The sequence below is a fragment of the Chiloscyllium plagiosum genome, chromosome 1, assembly GCF_004010195.1.
Source record: "Chiloscyllium plagiosum isolate BGI_BamShark_2017 chromosome 1, ASM401019v2, whole genome shotgun sequence".
In the NCBI taxonomy this organism is placed as follows: Eukaryota; Metazoa; Chordata; class Chondrichthyes; order Orectolobiformes; family Hemiscylliidae; genus Chiloscyllium; species Chiloscyllium plagiosum.
The window spans coordinates 41,172,555-41,197,051 of NC_057710.1; the positions used below are offsets into that span (position 1 = coordinate 41,172,555).

The 24,497-nt window shown below is 40.8% G+C and overlaps 1 protein-coding gene across 21 annotated transcripts in view; it reads left to right on the top strand.

Annotated features, from left to right (window-relative positions):
* The window catches only part of nedd4l (NEDD4 like E3 ubiquitin protein ligase), a 485,500-nt gene that overhangs the window by 441,852 nt on the left and 19,151 nt on the right, over nucleotides 1–24,497 (top strand). For all 21 annotated transcript variants that reach the window (XM_043677840.1, XM_043678365.1, XM_043677695.1 and 18 more), the window contains 9 exons: nucleotides 1,359–1,424; nucleotides 5,347–5,576; nucleotides 7,366–7,487; nucleotides 10,984–11,054; nucleotides 12,219–12,314; nucleotides 13,460–13,533; nucleotides 14,211–14,271; nucleotides 17,538–17,597; nucleotides 21,510–21,617. In XM_043677840.1, coding sequence (XP_043533775.1) covers nucleotides 1,359–1,424; nucleotides 5,347–5,576; nucleotides 7,366–7,487; nucleotides 10,984–11,054; nucleotides 12,219–12,314; nucleotides 13,460–13,533; nucleotides 14,211–14,271; nucleotides 17,538–17,597; nucleotides 21,510–21,617 — 888 coding nt within the window. The remainder of the gene's footprint in view (nucleotides 1–1,358; nucleotides 1,425–5,346; nucleotides 5,577–7,365; nucleotides 7,488–10,983; nucleotides 11,055–12,218; nucleotides 12,315–13,459; nucleotides 13,534–14,210; nucleotides 14,272–17,537; nucleotides 17,598–21,509; nucleotides 21,618–24,497) is intronic.

The following is a 24,497-nucleotide window of genomic DNA, read 5'->3' on the forward strand; positions in this document are numbered from 1 at the left end:
AATCCTCCATCACCACCCTCTGTCTTCTACCTTTGAGCTAGTTCTGTATCCAAATGGCTAGTTCTCCCTGTATTCAGTGAGATCTAACCTTGCTAACCAGTCTCCCATGGGGAACCTTGTTGACCGCCTTACTGAAGTCCATATAGATCACATCTACCGCTCTGCCCTCATCAGTCCTCTTTGTTACTTTAAAGAACTCAAATCAAGTTTGTGAGCCATGATTTCCCCTGCACAAAGCCATGCTGACTATCCCTAATCAGTCCTTGCCTTTCCAAATACATGTACATCCTGTCGCTGAGGATTCCCTTCAACTTGCCCATCACTGACGTCAGGCTCACTGGTCTATAGTTCCCTGGCTTGTCTTTACCACAGTGGCACCACGTTAGCCAGCCTCCAGACTGTTTGTTCCCTGTTTAAACCAGGGTTATCTTCAACATGTCCCAAGTGCACGGTTTGCCTGGGCACTCTTACTCATTGTCTCTGGTCCTGTGGTTGGCTTAAAACATACTGGAACAGTGTGGTAGGTATATTGGAGGGGATTTTGGGTGTAAGGATGGAGAAGGACCCGATCTCTCCTCCTCTTGGTCTGCCCAGTGTGTTCCCTGTCGATGCGCATAAGTAAATAAAATTTCAACATCGTCACTTTCTGCACAAGTAAGAATATCTTGTTAGGTTGGATATTGGAAACCCCCCACCCCAGGGCCTGTCAGGTTGGCAGAAGATTGTTATGGAGCATCTCCCCCCTTGGATTTTCTCAGAACAAAACTGAGGATTTCTACAAGACGTGGCGGCCCTTTTTGAATACCTAGACATAGATTTATCTGCCACACTAATGAGGGCTTTTATATAGCTGTAACGATTGTGTTTTACGAGTCCTATATCCAGACAGAGGGATCTGCGATCACATGAATATGTGAAAACGAATGCTCTCAATATTCGAGAGTGTGTTTTTTGTTTGGCTGAGCTGTATTGTTATTATTTATTTGTTTATTTGTTATTATTTATTTAGTTAAGTAGTTAGTTGGAGTTTTATATCTAAATATTTTTCTATACCTATTTATACTTTTGTACGTGAGAGCAGTTTGTTTTTTTATTTTATTGGTGTTCTTTCTGTGCATTGTTTTGAACTGTATTGTTTTGTATTTGTAATATTAAAAAAATCAATTTTTCAATAAAAATATATTTTTTAAAAAAGCTGAAAGAAAATTAACTGTTGTCGTAATCCCAAGGGGTACGATATTACGTTTCGAATGATGAAGAACAATCACTGTCAATTACGGCGAGTTTCCAGTAATTAAATTATAAAGACTGGTGTTATTTTAGTCATTTTTTGACAAAATAAATCTGCTTTCTTGTAGGCTGTGCCATATTCCAGGGAATTCAAACAGAAGTACGACTACTTCCGGAAGAAGCTAAAGAAGCCTGTAAGTATGCAATATGTTGTCTCAGGAATAGATTTCAGACTGATATATTGCAGAGTGCGAGACATAGAGTCATAGAGATGTACACTCTGTGTGAAAAAGTTTCCCCTTAGGTCTCTTTTATATCTTTCCTCTCTCACCTTAAACCTATGCCCTCATGTACTTTCTTGATCAAACTGTCGTGGAAATACATGGCTCGAAGCAGTAAACAGCTTTGGAAAAGTGAAATTATCAAGCAACACCTGTGTTGAAGGGCTATCCAGATGTTCTTCAAATAAGTCTCCAGTTTAGTCCATTTAATAACTGGGTTTAGCACTGTTACAGTCGATATCAATATTTTGAAATTGTCTGTCTTCAATGTTAACGTTTCCATAATCCAGAATACGTCCGATACTGTATTGTATTTTTGTTTAGCTTTTGCGGCAGATATCAAAATACAAGTACATAAAAAGAAATTGCAGAACATTCATCTTTTTCCTGATGGTTTTGCTTTATTATAAAATTCCGAACTATGTTTGGATGTATAAGTAGTCTTTGCTTTTCTAGTGCTACTTGGTTTTAGAGGTTCAAAATGACATCAGCAAGATGCAGATTAAAAGCAAATTGGGATCAAATATACCAGGTTATACTTTGTGAGTGCTTTCCCGCACATATCGCCAATTCATGTTTCTATAATTTAGTTTTGCGTCAATAAGATTACAAATTTTCAATTTTTCTTAACTACCCTGAATGAATATGCCATTTCTGATGGTAGTGAAATATGACTTTTGGAGGGACTGAGTAGCTGCAATCAGTTATAAGACCATAAGTTACAGGAGCAAAGTTGGGCCATTCAGCTCATCAAGTTTGCTCTGTCATCCAATCATGGCTGATATGTTTCTCAACTCCCATTCTCCTGCCTTCTCCCTGTAAGCCTTGATCCCATTATTCATCAAGAACCCATCTATCTCTGTCTTAAATACACTCAATGATTTGGCCTCCATAGTCCTCTGCAGCAATGAGTTCCACAGATTCACCATCCGCTGAATGAAGAAATTCCTCCTTATCTCGATCTAAACAGTCATCCCTTCACTCAGGTCCTTGTCTCTCCAAATAATGGAAACGTCTTCTCCACGTCCGCTGACATCACGCATTTCTCTATTCTGTGATTCTTCAATAAAAGCCCCCTTCATCCTTCTAAACTCCATTGGGTAGGTCATAGAGTCATAAGCACAGAAACAGATCCTTCGGTCCAACTTGTTCGTGCTGACCAGACATTCCAATCTGACCTAGTCCTATTTGCCAGCATTGTGCCTGTGTCCCTCTAAACCCTTTCTATACATGTACCCCATCCAGATGCCTTTTAAATGTTGTAATCTGCCACTTTCCCTGGCAGCTCACTTTGTACACACACCGTCCTCTGCATGAAAAGGTTACCCCTCAGGTCCTTCTTAAATCTCAACTTAGCTTTGCACTGCCCCACCCTATGAAAAAGACCTTGACTCTTCATCCCCTCCATGTCCTTCATGATTTTATAAACCTCTATAAGATCACCCCTCAGCCCTTCACCCTCCACTGAAAAATATCACCAGCTTTTTAAGCCTCTTTCTATAGCTCAGAAACCTCCAATCCCAGCAACATCATTGCAAATTTTGTCTGCACTGTCTGAGGTTTAACAACATCCTTCCTATCTTGTAAACATCCCCTGGACCCACCCTGACCCCCACCCATCCCACGCAAGGAAATAATTTCTTAGCTATGGGGCCCAAAATTGCTCACAATATTCCAAATTTCATCTGACTATGGCCTCTACAGCCACAGCAGTATATTTCTGCTCTTGTACTCTCACTGTCTTGAAATGAGTGCTAACAATGCATTTGCCTTCCTTACTGCCAGCTAAACCTGCATGTTAACCTGAAGAGAATCCTGAACTAGGACTCCCAAATTCCATTGTGCTTCAGATTTCTGGAGCTTTTCACCATTTAGAAGATAACCTGTTCTTCCTACCAAAGTATATAACTTCACACTTCCCCACGAACTATTCCAGCTGCCACTTGATTGCCCACTCTCCTAGGAGGAAGTGAGGACTGGAGATCAGAGTCGAAGAGTGTGGTGCTGGAAAAGCACAGCAGGTCAGACAGTATCCGAGGAGCAGGAGAATTGACATTTTGGGCATAAACACTTCATCAGGAATGTGGGGCCCTGGAGGGCTGAGAGATAAATATGAGAGGTGTGGGGCGGGGGAGGAAGTGTAGCTAGGAAGGCGATTGGTACATGATGGTGGGAGGGGGGGTTGGGGGTTGGGGGTGGTGGTGATTGTCCAGAGCAAAGGGTGGAGTGGATAGGTGAGAAGGAAGATGGACAGGTGAGAGAACTACAAGACAGCAGTGCCAAGTTTGAGGATAAGGGAGGAAGAGGAGAGATGAGGAAACTGATGAAGTTGACATTGATGCCATGTCTTTGGAGGAAGATGAGGCGTTCTTCCTCCAGGCTTCTAGGATTGGGCGGAGGAAGCGGCTCAGGACTGGCATGTCCTTGGCAGAGTGGGAGGGGGAGTTGAAGTGGTCAGCCACAGGGCAGTGGGGTTGTTTGGTGCGTGTCCCGGAGATGTTCTCTGTAACGTTCTCTGAGTTGGTGTCCTGTATTCCCAATGTAGAGGTGACCACATTGAGAGCAATGGACATAGTAGATGAGGTATTTGGATGTGCAGGGAAATCTCTGCCAGATGTGGAAGGATCCTTTGGGGCCTTGGATGGAAGTGAGGGGGGAGGTGTGGGTGCAGGTGGCAAGGGAAGGTGGGTTGATTGGGACATGGATCTAATGAGAGAGTTGCAGAGGGAATGGTCTCTGTAGACTGTTGATGGGGATGGAAATACATCCCTAGTGCTGGGATCTGACTGTCGGTAGTGGAAATGGTGGAGGATGATGTGTTGTATCTGGAGATTGGTGGGGTGGAAGTTGAGGACCAAGAGGGTTTAGATTAGATTACTTACAGTGTGGAAACAGGCCCTTCAGCCCAACAAATCCACACTGACCCTCCGAAGAGCAACCCTTATATTTACCCCTACATCTAACATTACGGGCAATTTAGAATGGCCAATTCACCTAACCTGCACATTTTTGGACTGTGGGAGGAAACCGGAGCACCCGGAGGAAACCCACGCAGACACTGGGAGAATGTGCAAACTTCACACAAGACAGTTGCCTGAGGTGGGAATTGAACCCACGTCTCTGGCGCTGTGAGGCAGCAATGCTAACCAATGTGCCACCGCGCCGCCCATCTATACTTGTTGCAGTTGGAGGAATAGGGTTCAAGGGTGGAGATGTGGGAAGTGGAGGAGATGCACTGGAGGGCATTGTTGACCTTGTGGGAGGGGAAATTGAGGTCTTTGAAGTCGGAAGCCATCTGCGATGTCTTGAATGGAATTGCCCCTCCTGGGTGCAGATACAGCGGAGGCGGAGGAATTTGGAGTAAGGGATAGCATTTTTACAGGAGGGGCTGTGGGAGTCAGTGAGTTTGTAGAAGATGTCCGTGTTGAATCAGTCGCCGGAAAGGGAGGGAGATGTCTGAGATGGTCCAGGTGAATTTAAGGTCAATGTGGAAGGTACCCGTGAAGTTGATGAACTGTTCAACCTCCTCGTGGGAGCATGAGGTGGCACTGATGCAGTCATCGGTGTAGCAAAGAAAAAGGTGGGAATAGTGCCAGTGTAACTACAGACTATGAGCGTTTTACTCCTCCTGCTCCACGGATGCTGCCTGGCCTATGCTTTTCCAGCGCCACACTTTTTGACTACCCACTATCCTAGCCTGTATAAGTCTTTCTTCAGTCTCTCAGTCTCCACAACACTACCTGTCTCTTCACCTATCTTTGTTGCTAATTTTCCAGATGACAGAATGCTTTCAGTTCCTTCACCCAGACTATTTATGGTTCTGTTTTTGTTCCAGGCTGACATACCCAATAGATTTGAAATGAAGCTGCATAGAGGCAACATTCTGGAGGAGTCTTACCGACGTATTATGTCATTAAAACGACCAGACGTACTAAAAGCCAGACTTTGGATCGAATTTGAGTCGGAGAAAGGACTTGATTACGGAGGTGTCGCAAGAGAGTGGTTCTTCCTTTTATCTAAAGAAATGTTCAATCCTTACTATGGGCTTTTTGAATATTCAGCCACGTACGTGTGTAATACCTTTCATCTACAATAACTTGCCCTCCTACATAGAAATACTGTAACATCAATTTCTATAATTAGCAAACACCTTGAAATTCATGTCGGCAGGCCAAGATGTCTATTTGATCACTTGCACCATTCGTTGTAATCAAGGATAATCGGTACCTTTTTCAAGTGCAGCCTTTTTCCAACTTGTTTACTACACATCGCTAACAAGTATAGTTCTGAAATGTTGAATTGTCTCGGTTGAGCAATGTTTTGGGGTGAGAACAATAGATTTCTATAGCTTCATGTGTGAAGAGGTGCTTTCTGACTATTCTGAACACGCTATCTCTAACATTGAGGTTCTGCCTGTTTACATTAGACTCTCGTACTAGAGGACATAGTTTCTCTATCTATTCTGTTAACTTGTTCAACTCTCTTAAAACATCCATTCAGGAGGAATTCATGCAAGTTTGATCATACAAATGAGTTAAAGTTAGAAGCCTAATCTGTTACATGTAATTAACTAACAGATCATCTATTTTGTGATATTAAAGATGAAAATCTCAACAGAAATGGAGAACTGTTGAACAGTAGCAAAGAAAAAGTTGTCAATGTCACAATTGCATCCATACAGACTTTGGGGAGCTCCACCAACTTCTGTCAGTAGGGTTCCACATTACTTCCAGTCAGAAGTTTCAAAATTCAAACGCTACACAGTCCTAATCATATAACCCAGAATAATATCTCAAAACAGTGTGAAGAGATTTTTTGTATTATTTAAGATGACATTTTAAAATTAAAGTGAGAGTCTGACTTTTCCAATGGATATTGAAGCTCTTGAACACCATTTGAAAAAGATTATTGAAATCTTGTGATGTCCTGACAAGTATTTTTCACTTTTGAGTGTCACCTAAAACCATATTGTGTATTCACTTATTGTTTCTGAGCACATTGTGTTGGTTGAGTACCAAATATGTACAAAATACATGATTGACTGCAATATAAAGGTAGTCACTGAGTCAATCTGATGACGTAAGAACGTAGGGAATAGGAAAACAATTAGCATTGCTCCCCCTCTAGTCTGCTTACTGTTCAGTAAGATAATTGCTATTATGTTATATCAATTCAACTTTCCCACTTCTTTCAATTTCCTTTCATTTCCCCTAGGGCCTAAAAGCTATTGATCCCCCTCTTGAATAAAGCCACAGCGAAGTATCCTGGGTAACTGGGCAAAGAATTCCAAAGACATCCAACCTACTGAATGAATAAATTTCTCTTCTCATTTCCGACATGTTTAATCTACTCGTTGTTTTGAGATTATGAGCTTAAAATGCTGGATTTTCCAGCCAGAAAATGAGCCTTTCACCATTATGTCTGTCCCTCGAAGAATTCTATTTTGCAATGATCTGAGGCTTTATATCTGTAGATTTCCTTCAACAGCTGTTTTTGGTAGCTGAATATTTAAAATTGTTGACTGCTAGCAACAATACATGAATTAACTTAATCATTTCTGCATTGATTTTGTTTGAGATTCTCTTAATTTGGAAGTGCACAGCTGGGTTTTTATTTATTCCAATCTCTATGTGAATATGTATGTTGAAGGTATCAACACACAAACCATTCTTCGGCCTAGGCTGAAGTGATGCTTGAAATTCGAATCACTTGAAACTTGCTTGATCATGATGCACTGAAGCACAGAATGTCTCAAGAGATTGATTTTTACATTTGCTTAAATAACCCATATTGAACAATGCCTAATTAGTTTCTTCAGTTTTTAGAGCTTCTTTTTAATATACATCTCAAACAGGGATAACTACACACTTCAGATCAACCCGAATTCTGGCTTGTGCAATGAAGACCATCTTTCTTACTTCAAGTTTATTGGACGTGTGGCTGGAATGGCCGTGCACCATGGAAAGCTACTGGATGGTAAGCTGAATGTTTTGTTTATGAAGTGGCACTTACAAGTGAGCATATGTTAACCAGAATTCTTAAATCATTACGCAGTTTGACGAACTGAGACTTTTAAGGAAATGTTGGTATGAATCATAAAAGGGCAATGAATCACAAAACCAGGTGGCCAGCACTGTATATCTAGTAGAATTTGGTTGTAGAAAAAATTCCTTTTATCTCCTGATTGTGATATGAGTCATTCCTCTTCCACCATTATTCAATTTGTTTTCAAAGTTAAAGCACTGAGCCTTTCATGCAATAGACAACCGCACTGCATTTTCTTTGATTGGAATAGGAGATTGTTTATGAAGCATGATTGCCATTGAAAAAGCTTTTCAAAAGCATTTTGTATCGAATCCAGAACTCGGGGACATAGTGTCAGAATGAGAAATCAGCCTTTAAGTACTAAGATTAGATTAGATTAGATTAGATTACTTACAGTGTGGAAACAGGCCCTTCGGCCCAACAAGTCCACACCGACCCGCCGAAGCGCAACCCACCCGCACATCGTTGGACTGTGGGAGGAAACCGGAGCACCCGGAGGAAACCCACGCAGACACGAGGAGAATGTGCAAACTCCACACAGTCAGTCGCCTGAGTCGGGAATTGAACCCGGGTCTCTGGCGCTGTGAGGCAGCAGTGCTAACCACTGTGCCACCGTGCCGCCCACAAGATAAGGAAAGATTTTGTTCATTCGATGGACTGCGTATTCTTTGAACTTTTTCAATGCCAAGAGTTGTGGCTGCTCATTCATTGAATGTACTGAAGGCTAATGGGGTGTCCCTACAAGGCATCACTGAGCCTACTGAAAGGAGCTTTAAAGAATTAATGTATCTTTAATTCTGAACATTAAAATTGCAAGCAAGGAAAGCATTTAACTATAGAAATGTACAGTTGTTGTTATTCTCCTTGAATGGTTTACGTATTATATCATTCTTATATCAAAACCAAATGCATTTTTTAAACAAGCTGAATCTGAATGATGATCTTGATGAAATGGGCCAGTGGGCAGGGAAGTGTCAGAGTTTAATTTAGATAAATGTGAAGTGCTGCATGTTGGAAAGGCAAATCAGGGCAGGACTTATACACCTTAATGATAAGGTCCTGTGGACTGTAACTGAACAAAGAATCTTGGAGTGCAGGTTCATCGCTCCTTGAAAATGGAGTCACAGATAGATAGGATAGTGAAGAAGGCATTTGGTATGCTTTACTTTATTGGGCATAGTTAAAACTCAAAACCAGGTTATAGTCCAAAAGTTTTATGTTGAAGTACAAGCTTTCGGAGTGCTGCTTCTTAGTTGGTGCGTTGTGTATAGGAGTTGGGAAATCATGTTGTGGCTGTAAAGGACATTGGGTTGACCACTTTTGGATACTGTGTGCAATTCTGGTCTGCATGATTTAGGAAGGATGTTGTGAAACTTGAAAGGGTTCAGAAAAGATTTACAAGGATGTTGCCAGGGTTGGCGGATTTGAGCTATAGGGAGAGACTGAGTAGACTGGGGCTATTTTCCCTGGAGGGTCAGAGGCTGAGGGGTGACCTTTATAGAGATTTCATAAAATCATGAGGGGCATGGATAGGATAAATAGACAAAGTCTTCCCTGGGGTGGGGAACTCCAAAAATAGAGGGGATAGGTTTAAGCTGAGAGAGGAAAGATTTAAAAGGGACCTTTGGGGCAACTTTTTCAGGCAGATGGTGATTCATTTATGGAAAGAGCTGCTAGAGGAAGTGGTGGAGGCTGGTACAACTCCAACATTTAAAAGGCACCTGGATGGGTATACAAATAGAAAGGGTTTAGAGGGGTATGGGCCAAATGCTGGCAAATGGGACTAGATTAATTTAGGATATCTAGTTGGCATGGATGAGTTGAACTGAAGGGTCTGTTTCCATGCTGTACAGTTCCATGACTCTATCAATAATCTAGTAATGCTGTCAATAAATAGTGATATTTTGCCTAGAACAAATAGATAAATGAACAAGCACTTTCCTACCCCCAATGGCAACAATCTAGAAGAACTGTCTACAAATTGGAGGGTAGCTAATGGAACCCTTCTATTTAAGAAGGGAGGAAGGGCAAAAACTAGGAAACTAAGACTCGTCAGCTGATGGCGGTAGTGGGGAAAATGCTTGTGTCTGTTATAATGGAATTAATAGTTGTGCCTTTGGAATACAGTGGCAGGATATTGAACAGAGTCAACATGGATTTACAAAAGGGAAATCATGCTTGACCAGTCTACTGGAATTCTGGATTGGAGGATGTTCGATGGAGTTGAAGAAAGACTCGCCTCTTGGTCGTTTGTTCTGTGTCAGACTACTCTCCTACGAACCTGACCTTGAGAATTTTTTAAAACACCAGTCTACTGGAATTCTGGATTGGAGGATGTTCGATGGAGTTGAAGAAGTGGAGCAAATAGATATTTTTTACTTGGACTTGCAAAAGGCTTTCAACAGAAGTCCCACACAAGAACTAGTTTCCAAAATTCAAGTGCATGGTAATGGGGGGATTGATGTATGAAGAGACAGTGAATTGGCTAGGATTATATTCACTGGAGTTTAGAAGAATGAGGCCGGATTTTGTTAGAAGCCTATAAAATTTTAACAGGATCAGGCAGGATAGATGCAGGAGGAGTGTTGCTGATCATGGGGAGTCCAGAACCAGGTGTCACAGTCTGAGGATAAGGGGTAAACTATTTAGGCCTGGGAGGACAGGAAATTTCTTCAGAGTAATGAGCCTGTGGAAATTGTAACCACTGGGAAGCAATTGAGGCCAACACATTGTGCAATTTCAAGGAGGTGTTGCATATAGTACTTGGGGCTAAAGGAATCAAAAGATATGGGGATAAACCAGGAACAAGCTATTGAATTGAATAATCAGCGAAGATCATAATGAATGGCACAGCAGGCTCAAATTGCCTACACATGTTGCTATTTTCTGTTTCTAAAAAGTGGGACAGATGCACGCGTACAAATTCCTCTTGAAGCCATTCTGTATCTTGATTTGGAAGTCCATCACAATTCTTTCAATGTTACAATCCTGGAACTCTCGCCCCAACAGCATGGTGAGTCTACCTATGCCAAGTGGACTGCAAGCGTTCTAGAAGGTAGCTCAAACAGCTGCTTCTCCCATGAATGATAGTTTGCATGGTGGTCATGTGACCAAATTGATACGGTCTCTCTTCGGTATGTTATTAACAGATTGCAGGTTGCGTGATTATTTTCATCTCTGTGGATAATGATATTTTGATAAGTTTCCATTCCAGTTCTATAACTTTGATGATGATGTTGCAGTGTCTAACCTGATCAATGTTTTGTTTTAAAGAGTAGAAAGGAGGATTGGTGGCAGCACACCATCCCAACCATTAGCTGATGGCGATTGTTCTATAGTATAATGCCATGAAATAACTCCTGTTAATACTTGACAAATATTTTAATTCGCTAAGCTTTTGTGCTTATTCATTTTCCTTTTATTGTAGGCTTCTTTATAAGACCATTTTACAAGATGATGTTAGGAAAATCCATTACGCTGAAAGATATGGAGTCAGTGGTGAGTACTAGAGAAACCTTTCAGTTCCTGCCAATAATCATTAGACAATCATAAGTCAGTCATACACTCATTTATCTCTCTCTCTCTCTTATTGACTCTGAAATTAGTTGCAATATCATTGGAGTGACATTACCTCTGGCTTTCCATTGTCTTCCTTGGGGCTACACAGAATTGTTGCAATGTGTTGTCCCATCGCATTAACTAAACTAGCAACACATTCTAAAGACTGCGATATATTTGAATTTAGATATTCAATTTGTATGGGGCAAGATTGTATTTTTTGCAATTTTTAGGAATGCAACTACTTGTGTGAAATTTGGGTTACCTTAAGGAATATTTATAAAAGTATTTTCAAAAAAACTGAATAGGTTTTAATTAGATATAACTGAACATTTTCTCAGCTCCTATATGTACAAAACATCACAGTAGGCACTTGGTAATGAAGTATGCTAAGTGGATGGTGTAAACTAAAAGGGGTTTGAATGACATTCTTTCAAATCAGCCAGCGTTATTAGTTTATACGCATCCATGCGTGATCATTCTGTATATCTTAGTTACCGTGTTGAGTGAACGACTGCTTTTTCAGTTGTGTTGTCATAAGTCTTTTTTTTTCTGCTGAACTGCTATCAACATAACATGCACATTTTGTTGGAAAGCTTAACATGGCATGACAGGAAGAAGAAATAATTTTACAAACCGTATCTAGTGATAGTGGTAATGCCACCAACAATGAGTGGTATGCTACTGAAAATAAATGTACTGTTTTGCTTGTACAAATTCAATCATTGATTCCATATCCACTGACCATTTTTAATAAGCTACACCTCACACTTTTTAGGTTGTTCAGATACTTTTTATAGTCTATTTCTTGTAATAATTTTAATTGCATGCATTACTTCTCATTTTGCATCTATTATTGAAGATAAGTACTGGCTGTGCTTGGAGATGTCACACTTTTTAAGGTGGGCAGGAAAGAATGCCAGTGTATCAAAGAACAAGCAGATGGAGAGGTCTGTTCAGGTGGAAAGCAAATGGGATGAAATGACAAAAGAAATGGTGGTGAAAGGCACAAAGAAGTGCTCCTGAATCAGATGGTCACTGCAAATTTGTTTTTCTCCTTCAAATATTTCATAAGCTCCTGAAACTTGGGTTCCTCTTTTTCAGGATGGCGAATATTTCAATTCTTTGAAATGGATTCTTGAAAATGACCCAACTGAGCTCGACCTCCGGTTTTGTATAGATGAAGAAAATTTTGGGCAGGTATGTAGATTACTAACCTGAACAGATGTCAATATTGCAATATTTCAAGTTAATCACATTTATTTTTATAAATGAAGCATGAAATTGAGCCTTTAAAAACACTGTTAAAAGCCATTTACCCAAGCTGAACCAAGTAATCTTTTGTGGTTCAATAGATCTTTACCCCTCAATTTTAAATCGATTATCACAATTAACTTTTTTCTTAAAATTACTCTTGGGACATGAGTATTGCTGGCTAGCCAGCAGTTATTGCCAATCCCAAATTGTCCTTGAGAAGGTGGTAGTAGGCTGCTTTCTAGAACTGATGCAGTCTATTTTAGGTTGACCCAAAATATCCTTAGGGAGGGAATTCCAGGATATTGACCCAGCGACAGTGAAGAAATAATTCAAATGGATCAATGTCACAGATTAGAGGAGCAGGAGAATTGACGTTTTGGGTATAAGCTGAAAATGTGTTGCTGGAAAAGCGCAGCAGGTCAGGCAGCATCCAAGGAACAGGAGAATCGACGTTTCGGGCATAAGCCCTTCTTCAGTTTTGGGTATAAGCTCTTCATCAGGAATCTGGATCAGTCAGTTCTGTAGGCAGGCACTGAGGAAGGAGATGTGGCTGTGGTAGCGAGTCTGCTTCAGGACATAACTGAAGAGCTTCAGGGTAGAGGATGGGTGTTGGATGTGCAGTGAAAGAGACATTCAATGAGATCCTTGTATATATAGAGAGAGAGAGAGGAGGAGAACCTCTTCAAGGTAGGCATCCTTGGAAGAGGCTTCACAGTTGGGTTGAAATCAACTAAGAGAAAGTGAGGACTGCAGATGCTGGAGATCAGAGTCAAGATGTGGTGCTGGAAAAGTACAGCTGGTCAGGCATCTGAGGAGCAGGAGAATCGACGTTTCGGGTAAACGCCCTTCATCACGAATGGGGAAACCCAAAATGTCGATGATTACGACCAAAATGTTGATTCTCCTGCTTCTCGGATGCTGCCTGACCTGCTGTACTTTTCCAGCACCACACTCTTGACTCTGATCTCCAGCATCTGCAGTCCTCACTTCTTCCCAATGTCTCAGATTAATCTGTTTTTGTTTGAGTATCATCTTTTTTCACATCCTGTCTGTTGTGCACCTTCAATAATTTAGCATGTCCTTTGTAGACCTATCAAGTGGATCTGAAACCCAATGGTTCAGACATGGTGGTTACTAATGAGAACAAAAGAGAATATATTGAGTAAGTGAATATTTACTTTATTTAACTGTCTTCCACTTTTCAATATCTTCTTTGAACACTTCCCTCAATGATGCGTTAAATATTCTCTCGTATTGTAATGGATTTTCTTCTGGGCTTTTGTGAATTGCTCTCTCAAATGTTATGATCACTAAACAAATTGAAATAAAAGGTCTGTATGTATTTTTGGTTGATACCAGAATTTGCTGCACATCCCTGTCCGAAACCAGAAGATCTGATGAGCTTTGTGCTTTTTCATACAGTGCAGTCTCAAATTAAGGCAAAATGCTGCTGTTTCCTTGGAGCATTCCCAATTATAGATCAGATTGACAGCCTCCCTCAGTCACTTGGAATGTTAAACTGTGTAAGGATAACAAAGAAAAAGACTTTTTTTTTAAACATTTTTTTCTTGGTACTAAGATTGAAAAATGCTAGTGAAATATACAGCAGGTCAGTTAGTACAGATTTTGTGCTGTAATTAGAGAAAGCAAGTCAATTTTGTAAATGCATTTGGTAATTTTAAAATCATGGTAGGATAGATTGCAAATTCTGTCTCCTGTTTAAAACATTGGGCTGCCTACTCCAATAATTAGCTACAGTATTTACAAAGCTGAAGATAAGATTCTGAGTCTTTTGGCTGGCTTCTGGGTCTGATTTTTACTTTGTTTCTCCACCTGTAGTTTAGTCATCCAGTGGAGATTTGTAAATCGGGTGCAGAAACAGATGAATGCCTTCATGGAGGTAATGACTGTTTTTGTAAAGTAGAATTCAACATTCATGTTGAACTGTCTGTTTCATATGCCAGCAATGTTAATTTAATCATGACTTGTAAGATGTTAATTGCAGAAAGAAGTGTGTGTAGCAGGGTTTCTATTTGTATATCTTTTGAATTCCAAGTGCAGAGTGATGCCAACAGCGTGTGTTACATTCCAACACCATCTAAAATAAGGACTCTCCTTTTCAACATGCCTACTTGCCTGAGACGTGGGAACTTTTGGGTTAAACTACCACCAGTTTGTGCCTCTCGCTCAAATGAGAGGACAGACCCATGGTTTGATAGGACAGTAGCAACTTTAACATTTTACCTTGCTGCCCACAAGAGTAAATGCGGGATGAAGTTATGTGATCTCAAAATGAAACATTTTGCGTATCCTGTTAAATTTGTTTTCTGTAGCATCTTTTATCCAGACTTCCGTTTTGTTTGAATGATGTGTGCTAGCAGCTCATGTAATATTGGAAGCAAAAAATTCATGCAGTGCTTTAGCGATACCACAAGATGGTGCTCAGCACACTTTACCTCATGTCATGCAGGCAGCACAACGTAGCATTGACGTAAATTTAAGAATAACTGACATATAGTAGTTTTCTTAGAATGATTTTGAGTTCTTGTGTCGCTCAATGTGTTAGATCTTCAGTTTTGCCACTGTGAAATAAAGTAAATAAACATATATTTGGACAACATGGTATTAAACAGTGACTACAATAATGTGTGGGCAATAGCATTTATCTGTTTATAAAAAACCTTTTAAGCAGCCAAGTGTTGTAGCTCATTGAAGAGTCCATGAAATTTAGCTATGGAGCAATAGAGAAGAAGTTCAGTTTCAAATTCTCTTGCTGCAGGATGCTAAGCAGCAGCCAAGCCCTTCCTCACTAGGAATTAAAGCAAAATGCTACTGTTTCTGTAATTCTTAATTATGTACCAGATTGATTTAGAGATGTCGGTGTTGGATTGGGGTGTACAAAGTTGAAAATCGCACAACACCAGGTTATAGTCCAACAGGTTTAATTGGAAGCACTAGCTTTCGGAGCGATGCTCCTTCAGGTGGTTGTGCTGATGAAGCACCTGATGTCCTGGTGAACCACCTGATGAAGGAGCGTCGCTCCGAAAGCTAGTGTGCTTCCAATTAAACCTGTTGGACTATAACCTGGGGTTGTGTGATTTTTAACTTTTATATACCAGATTGGCAGCTTCCTCAGTCACTTGGATTGTTAGAGATGGAAATGTGTTGCTGGAAAAGCGCAGCAGGTCAGGCAGCATCTAGGGAACAGGAGAATCGACGTTTCGGGCATTAGCCCTTCTTCAGGAATCCCGAAATGTCGATTCTCCTGTTCCCTAGATGCTGCCTGACCTGCTGCGCTTTTCCAGCAACACATTTCCATCTCTGATCTCCAGCATCTGCAGACCTCACTTTCTCCACTTGGATTGTTAAACTATGTAAGGATAACAAAGAAAAAGACAAAGATTTTTCAAACTTTTTTTTCTTGGTACAAAGATTGAAAAATATTGGTGAAATATATAGCAGGTCAGGTAGTCTTTATGAAGAAAGACAGAGTTAACATTAACACATGGTCGAACAAAGTGTGTAGAGGACACTGAAAGTCTGCAAAGGGCTATAGTTAGGTTACATGAGTGGGCAAGGGTCTGGCAGATGGAGTACAATGTTGGTAAATGTAAGGTCATCCATTTTGGTAGGAATAACAGCAAAATGGACTAATATTTAAATGGTGAAAAATTCCGGCATGCTGCTGTGCAGAAGGACCTGGGTGTCCTTGTGCCTGAATCACAAAAAGTTGGTTTACAGGTGCAACAGGAATTAAGAAAGCAAATGGAATATTTTTTTTTTTTTTAGATTAGATTACTTACAGTGTGGAAACAGGCCCTTCGTGTCCTTGTGCCTGAATCACAAAAAGTTGGTTTACAGGTGCAACAGGAATTAAGAAAGCAAATGGAATATTGTCCTTCATTGCCAGAGAGATGGAATTTAAAACAGGCTGGTTACGCTACAGCTATATAGGGTGCCAGTGAGGCTACACCTGCAGTATTGTGTACAGTTTTGGTCTCCTTACTTGAGAAAGCATGATGAGGTGGTGCAGATGCTAGACTGGGGTGGACGATGTCAGAAGTCACACAACACCGGATTATAGTTCAACAGGTTTATTTGAAATCATGCGACTTCATCAGACAAAGTGGCAGTACTCCAAAAGTGTGTGATTTCAAATAAACCTGTTGGACTATAACCTGGTGTCATCTGACATCTAAGTTTGAGCAAGGATGTACTGGTACTGGATGGGATGCAAAGAGCTTCACTGGGTTGATTCTGGAGTTGGGAGGATTGGCTCATAGGAGAGATTGAGTAGATTAGGACTATGCACATTGGAATTTAGAAGAATGAGGATCTTACAGAAATATATAAAATTATGAAGGGAATAGATAATAAAGAAGCAGGGAGGTTGTTTCTACTGGCGGGAGCAGATTTAGGACTGAGGAGAAAGTGAGGACTGCACATGCTGGAGATCAGAGTCGAGAATGTGGTGCTCGAAAAGCACAGCGGGTCAGGCAGAATCTGAGAAGCAGGAGAATCGACGTTTCAGGCAAAAGCCCTTCATCAGGAATGAGGCTTGTGAGCTGGGGCGGGGGGGTAAACAGAGAGGACTGAGTTGAGGATGAACTTGTTCACCCAAAGAGTTGTGAACCTGTGGAATTCCCTGCCCAGTGAAGCAGTTGAGGCTAACTTATTGAATGTTTTTGAGGAAGGATAGATTTTTGAACAATGGAGGAATTAAGAGTTAAGGGGAGTGGGTGAGTAAATGGAGCCGAGTCCACGAAAAGATCAGCCATGAACTTACTGAATACCAGAGCAGGCTCAATGGGTCAGATGGTCTACTCCTGCTCCTATTTCTCATGTTCTTTATGTTTCAAATTGATCAGAACTGTTAAACTAGTGAAAAGATGGTTCTGATGAATGGTCACGACCTGAAAAATTAAATATTTCTCTCTACAGATGCTTCGTGACCTGTTGAGTTTATCCAGCATTTTTTTCTGTTTTTATTTCAGATATCCAGTATCTTTTTAATTTAGATTATTAGAGTAGTACTTGGCTAATTTAATTCTTAACTAAAAGAAGTGGTAACATATGGATATTTATTTGAAATATGATTATTTGTTGTAGTGTTCATGTTTTCCACACAACAGTGACCAGTCTCTTCTTTCACAAATCCATTTGCAGGGCTTCACGGAACTCATCCCAATCGACTTGATTAAAATATTTGATGAAAATGAACTTGAGGTTTGTTTTTGTTTTGTCTTGTTTTTTTTCTGTCTTCAGTTATAATCTTTAACTTCTTCTCCAACTTCGACTTGCCCAACACCCGTAATAGTTTGGAAGCTTAAAACAAAACTCCATTGGTGATGTTGGATGGTTGCAAAGCATCAGAATTACCCAGTGGTTCAACTGAAGCACAGCAACTATCTTTGCACAGTTTCCAATTTGAATCAACAAGATTGTACAAATTAATCAAATTCACTTTTAAACTAGATTGTAGCCAGACCTAGTCCATATTTGTATCAGTTTTTTTTAAAGTAAGTATATTTTTGTGCTTGTATGCATTGACATTGTTGAGCTTACAATGGTGATCTAGTTCCAACCCTGGTGGTTAATTTGAAGCCACAGACTTGAGATGCTTTTTCTGTTCTTGAATATAAAATTATGCTGAGTCCACAGTGCAAAACCTGACCATCAAGCACAACCGATCCAGACTTGCCTTAATACTCCGCAAGAGCCTCTTACTACTTCTCTCACTTCTGATCCTGTCATCAAATCCTTCCATTTCATTCTCCCTTGTGCAGTTTATCTCAACTAATTCTTATGATGGTGGGTTTCTCATTCTTACTATCATTGGGTAAAAACATTTTTCCACAAGTATAAGCATCTTCTAGACATTTACCCATGTAGCCAAAGCAGTGGGAGATCAATAAAATTGTGCTATTATTTTCTTATTGCTTATATCTAATGCTGATCAAAAGTGGTTGACTAACTATGGGATTAAATAACTTGCATCTTTACCTAAAGGCTTGTGTGTCCCTTGTACTGAGACAATATAAATGTAAGGTGCTGCATTTTGGGAAAGCAAATCTTAGCAGGACTTATACACTTAATGGTAAGGTCCTAGGGAGTGTTGCTGAATAAAGACCTTGGAGTGCAGGTTCATAGCTCCTTGAAAGTGGAGTCGCAAGTAGATAGGATAGTGAAGGCGGCGGTTGGTATGCTTTCCTTTATTGGTCAGAGTATTGAGTACAGGAGTTGGGAGGTCATGTTGCGGCTGTACAGGACATTGGTTAGGCCACTGTTGGAATATTGCATGCAATTCTGGTCTCCTTCCTATTGGAAAGATGTTGTTTAACTTGAAGGGGTTCAGAAAAGATTTACAAGGATGTTGCCAGGGTTGGAGCATCTGAGCTACAGGGAGAGGCTGAACAAGTTGGGGCTGTTTTCCCTGGAGCGATAGAGGCTGAGGGGTGACCTTAGAGGTATACAAAATTATGAGGGGCAGAGATAAGATAAATAAGACAAAGTCTTTTCCCTGGAGTCAGGGAGTCCAGAACTAGAGGGCGTAGGTTTAGGGTGAGAGGGGAAAGATATAAAAGAGAGTTAAGGGGCAACTTTTTCACACAGAGGGTGGTACGTGTATGGAATGAGCTGCCAGAGGATGTGGTGGAGGCTGGTACAATTGCAACATTTAAGAGGAATTTGGATGGGTATATGAATAGGAAGGGTTTGGAGGGATATGGACCAGGTGCTGGCAGGTGGGACTAGATTGTGTTGGGATATCTGGTCGGCATGGATGGGGTTGGACCAAAGGGTCTGTTTCCATGCTGTACATCTCTGACTCTATGCTGATTTTAACTCCAGCTGGAGGTGCTCCCCCCGCCCCTCCCCCCGAACCAGTCTGCCCACCAACCCCCAAACCTTCTCCAATTTCCATCAGCATCAGTTTACCAGGTCTCTTTTTAATGACAAATCTCTCCAAATTCTGCCTTAATGTCAGACAGTCAATCTTGCCTCATTTCTGGAATTTAGCTCTGTTGTATACATATCTGAATGAAGATTGGAGTGAGATCTGGAGCCAAGTGGTCTCTTTAAAACACAAACTGTGAGCAGGGTGCTGGTGAATAAGGACCATTTGATAGAAACATTGAAGTCCATTTCTATCATTTATCTTATGATTTGATACTTGATAAGTTGATTGGTTAGTTATTGTCCACTTTATCAGCTAGATTCTGGAGTTGCAACTATACTGGAACTGCTTGGCTTGGGCCACGGTTGGTTGTCGGGGGCAACAGTTCAGAACTGCAGCCACAGTGTTGTCAATGCCCGGAGCCTTTTCAGTAACAGGATCAGAAGTGAAAGAGAGAAGTAGTAAGAGGCTCTTGTGGAGTATTAAGTCAAGTCTGGATCGGTTGTGCTTGATGGTCAGGTTTTGCACTGTGGACTCAGCGTAATTTTATATTCAAGAACAGAAAAAGCATCTCAAGTCTGTGGCTTCAAATTAACCACCAGGGTCAGAACTAGATCACCATTGTAAGCTCAACAGCAAATGTCAATGCATGCAAGCAATATCATTGCAGATATCAGATGGAATGATTTGAATTAAATGAAGTTTGGTTTCTATGATGTTGGGGATCCAATGAAGAGGCTAAGATGAATTGTTTATTTGGCATTTCTGGCTGAAAATATTTGCAAAAGTTTCAGCCTTGACTTTCATATTCACGTACCTGTCCTTATTCTCCGCCCAACCTCCATTGTGGATGGAGATTTTCACACAGTGTGGTCCTTCACTAAGTTGTTTAATTGTCCACTATCATTTGTGACCGGATGTGGAAAAACTGTAGCATTTGAGAATATTGGAATGCTGAAGGCTTTATGGTAGTGCTGAAGTGGTTGGTAATAACTTTTCAGATTAACTGTGCTGGGTTATACATTGTTGGTGAGTACACTGCATCATAACATGCATATTGCAGGAGAGCCCACCTCCAGTTCGCTGCCTGTCCTGCTTTAATTATTCAGGCAACTTTTCAGCTATTACAAGGGGGCATAGCTTTAAATTAAGGGGGGGTAGGTATAGGACAGATGTTAGGGGTAGATTCTTTACTCAGCGAGTCGTGAGTTCATGGAATGCCCTGCCAGTAGCAGTGGTGGACTCTCCTTCATTATGGGCATTTAAACGTGCATTGGATAGGCATATGGAGGATAGTGGGCTAGTGTAGGTTAGGTGGGCTTGGATCGGCGCAACATCGAGGGCCAAAGGGCCTGTACTGCGCTGTATTCTTCTATGTTCTATGTTCTTTAATTAGTCTGAGGCTTCCATCAGTTTCCAGGAAGAAATCCTGCATCTCAGAAGTGCCACCTACTTGGAGGCCTGCAGCACCAAACATGAATCGTGGCCTCTTCTGGTGCTGCAAGTAGGCCAAGGAGGTTATGCTAAGCAACTGATGCAAAAATCTGAGATCGAAAGGGATGTGAGAGTGGGGAGACATATAGGGCAGGGCAGTAGAGAAGGAGTGAGTATGTAGGGAGGTAAAACAGTGGGAGGGAGTGGCACCAGAGGTCCAGTAACAGCTACCACATTCCCACCCTCTGACTGGCAAGTGACATGTAGACTTAAATTTGTCAGGCTGGGTGTTGAGCACTGACTTTTCAGGCCACCCATTAATTCAGTGTGGCAGTGGAATGAATCCCTTAATAGATTATTAATTCCCAATTTGATGTCATTAATTGAGCTCCTGAAGGGTGGCCAGCCCAACAGCGTCCCCACTGCTCAAAGTAACGTGGGATCAGTGGTTGAGGTGGGCAGGGAAGTCAGTGGATATGCTTCCTTCATTTATGGATCCAACCATCACCTTTCCCATCTGTGCATAGTCTATAAAATTCAGCTTTATATGATTAGTTAGGAAGGTAAAGCTTCACATATTTAAATTGTGGTGAATTTTGCAACTGGTACTAATGAAATTCATGGGTGGGGGCAAGAAAGTGTCTTGTCATATTGACCCTTCCCATTTTCATTTGCTAATCAGAAATGCAGATAGCCACATCTGCATTCCCAATCAGTCACTTAAAGCTAGTGGATAATTTACAAGTTATGCTTCTGCAAGTACAGAGTAAATTACCTAAATCTTTGTGTAATTTGTGTTTATTTTCTAGTTGCTGATGTGTGGTCTTGGAGATGTGGATGTCAATGACTGGCGGCAACACACTGTTTATAAGAACAACTACTGCACAAACCACCCGGTCATTCAATGGTTCTGGAAGGTAAAGTGTGATTAAACAGTTAATCCTGGTACAATAGTGAGCGGTCTTCAGTCTTTGTTGAAACTGTTCCTCTGCTGTACATAAATATTCACATCACTGTAAAGTTGCTCTTAAAATAAGTCTTGCATCCCTTAGTTTCTGTATTTTAATTTTTTGTGGTTTTTTTATTTTAATTTTTTGTGTTTTTTTAAACAAATGTTTCCATAGCAGGCATGTATGAATTTATCGGAGTGCTGATATTAAGTATTATCTTGGATAGAAGGCTCTGCATTCCTGAATTCTGTTGACTAAATTTAGTTGGAAAAGCTGTTCTTCACATGAAGCAGTAAACATCATTCTCAATGAAGAGTGACGTTAACAAAAAGTGCAGGTCGCAAATGTCTGCATTCTGACACTTAATTAACTGATATCCCAATCATGATGGAGATCTCGGACATTATACTAATACAACACTTGCAGTGTAACGTTTTCTTTTTACAGATAAAACAGTGAGTTGGATGATAATTGTTGCTTTTCTTCTGTCACTTTTTTATCTTTGGAAAGTATAGACTCCCATTTATCACCAACATAAGGACCTGAAAGTTTTCCAGACCCTGAACACTTTTATGGATTTTGATTCCAGAATTGTAAGGCTATTGACCTTGCGTCTTGTTAAATTATAGCAACAATAGCAAGGCCTTTGGACATTGTTGTCCAGTTGAAATTGCTGCTATCCACAAGTGTGGCTGAGGCAACTCAATTATTTTTACTAGAAAACATCTTAATATATCGCAGGTAAATGCCAGTTGTGACATTTTTAAAATATAATCCACCATGAATGAGTAACCAAGGAATTAAAACACTTATATACCCTATTTTCCATCTTGTTATGCCTGTGATATAAATATTGAAATTGTGCAGCTCAGGACCTTGTCTACTTTACTTTCTGGATTCCTTTTTAGGCCCATACATCTAAAGGTTAATATTTTGGACAGTGCTATTAGTAGGTCATTGTATCCAGTTAGAGTGAAGTGATTTCTGGGTCAACAAAGCATCAGGTTAACGTGACTTCCACTAAGTCGAACTTTCAAATGTCCAAGTCCAATCAGTTTTACACATGTGGCAGCCAGCCCATCTGCCAATATTTTTGAAGATGATGTGGAAATTGAACCTTGGAAATGTGTTCTGGTATTTCTAAAATTATTAATCTATATTTACATTTGAAATTTGAGAGATTTGGCTCCTATGGCTTCTCTGCAAAAGACCATAAAAGAAAGGAGCAGAAAGGAATGGGCCATCTTGCCCATTGATTTTGATCTGCCATGTAATCATGGCTAATATGTTTCTCAGCTCCATTCTCTTGCCTTTTTCCCACAACCCTTGATCCCCTTACTAATTAAGAACCTATCTATCTCAAATACAACCCATGACTTGGCTTCCACAGCCTTCCACAGCAATGAGTTTAGCACATTGACCAACCTCTGGCTGAAGAAATTCCTCCACATCTCAAACATATTCTCACGTCCACTCTATATCCAGGCCTCTCAGTCCTCTGCGAGTTTCAACGCAATTGCTCCTCCTTCTAAATACCATTGAGTACAGACCAGAGTCCTCAATTGTACTTCATATGACAAGCACTTAATTCCAGTATCATTCATATAAACCTCCTCGGGACTCTCTCCCACAGTAACACATCATTCCTTAGATATGGGGCCAAAAACTCTCAATATTCAAAGTGCCATCTGACCAGAGCTTTACACAGCCTCAGCAGTACGTCCCTGCTCTTGTATTCTCGCCCTCTCAAAATGAATGCTAGGATTACGTTTGCCTTCTTAACTGCCAACTGAACCTGCATGTTAACCTTAAGAAAATTCTGAACGAGGACTCCCAAGGTCCCTTTGTGCTTCACATTTCCAAAGCCTTTCCCCATTTAGAAAATAATATATGCTTCTATTCTTCCCAGAAAAGTGTATGACCTCACACTTTACCACATTAGATTCCATCTGCCACTTCTTTGCCCACTCTCCTAGTCTGTCAAAATCCTTCTACAGCCTCTCTGTTTCCTCAACACTAGCTGTCCCTCCACCGATCTGTGTCATTTGCTCAACACTAGCTGTCCCTCCACCGATCTGTGTCATTTGCAAACTTTTCCCTCCATACCAGGCAAAATCCTAGTAAATCTCCTCTGCACCCTTTCCAAAGCTTCCACATCCTCTTTATAATGCGGTGACCAGAACTGTACACAATACTCCAAGTGCGGCCGCACCAGAGTTTTGTACAGCTGTAGCATAACCTCATGGTTCCGGAACTTGATCCCTCTATTAATAAAAGCTAAAACACTGTATGCCTTCTTAACAAACCTGTCAACTTTCAAGGAAATGTGTACCTGGACCCGACATCCCTCTGCTCATCTACACTACTAAGAATCTGACCATTAGCGCAATACTTTTTGGTCGGAGTAACCAGAATACAGTGAACCACCTCACACTTGTCCACATTAAACTCCATTTGCCACCTCTCAGCCCAGCTCAGCAGCTTATCTATGTCTCTCTGTAACCTACTACATCCTTCGTCACTATCCACAACTCCACCGACCTTAGTGTCGTTTGCAAATTTACTAACACACCCTTCTACATCCTCATCCAGGTCATTTATAAAAATGATGAACAGCAGTGGACCCAACACCGACCCTTGCGGTACACCGCTGGTAACTGGACTCCAGGATGAACATTTCCCATCAACCACCACCCTCTGTCTTCTTTCAGCAAACCAATTACTGATCCAAACGGCTATATCTCCCACAATCCCATTCCTCCGCATTTTGTACAATAGCCTACTGTGGGGAACCTTATCGAATGCCTTGCTGAAATCCATATACACCACATCAACCGGTTTACTCTC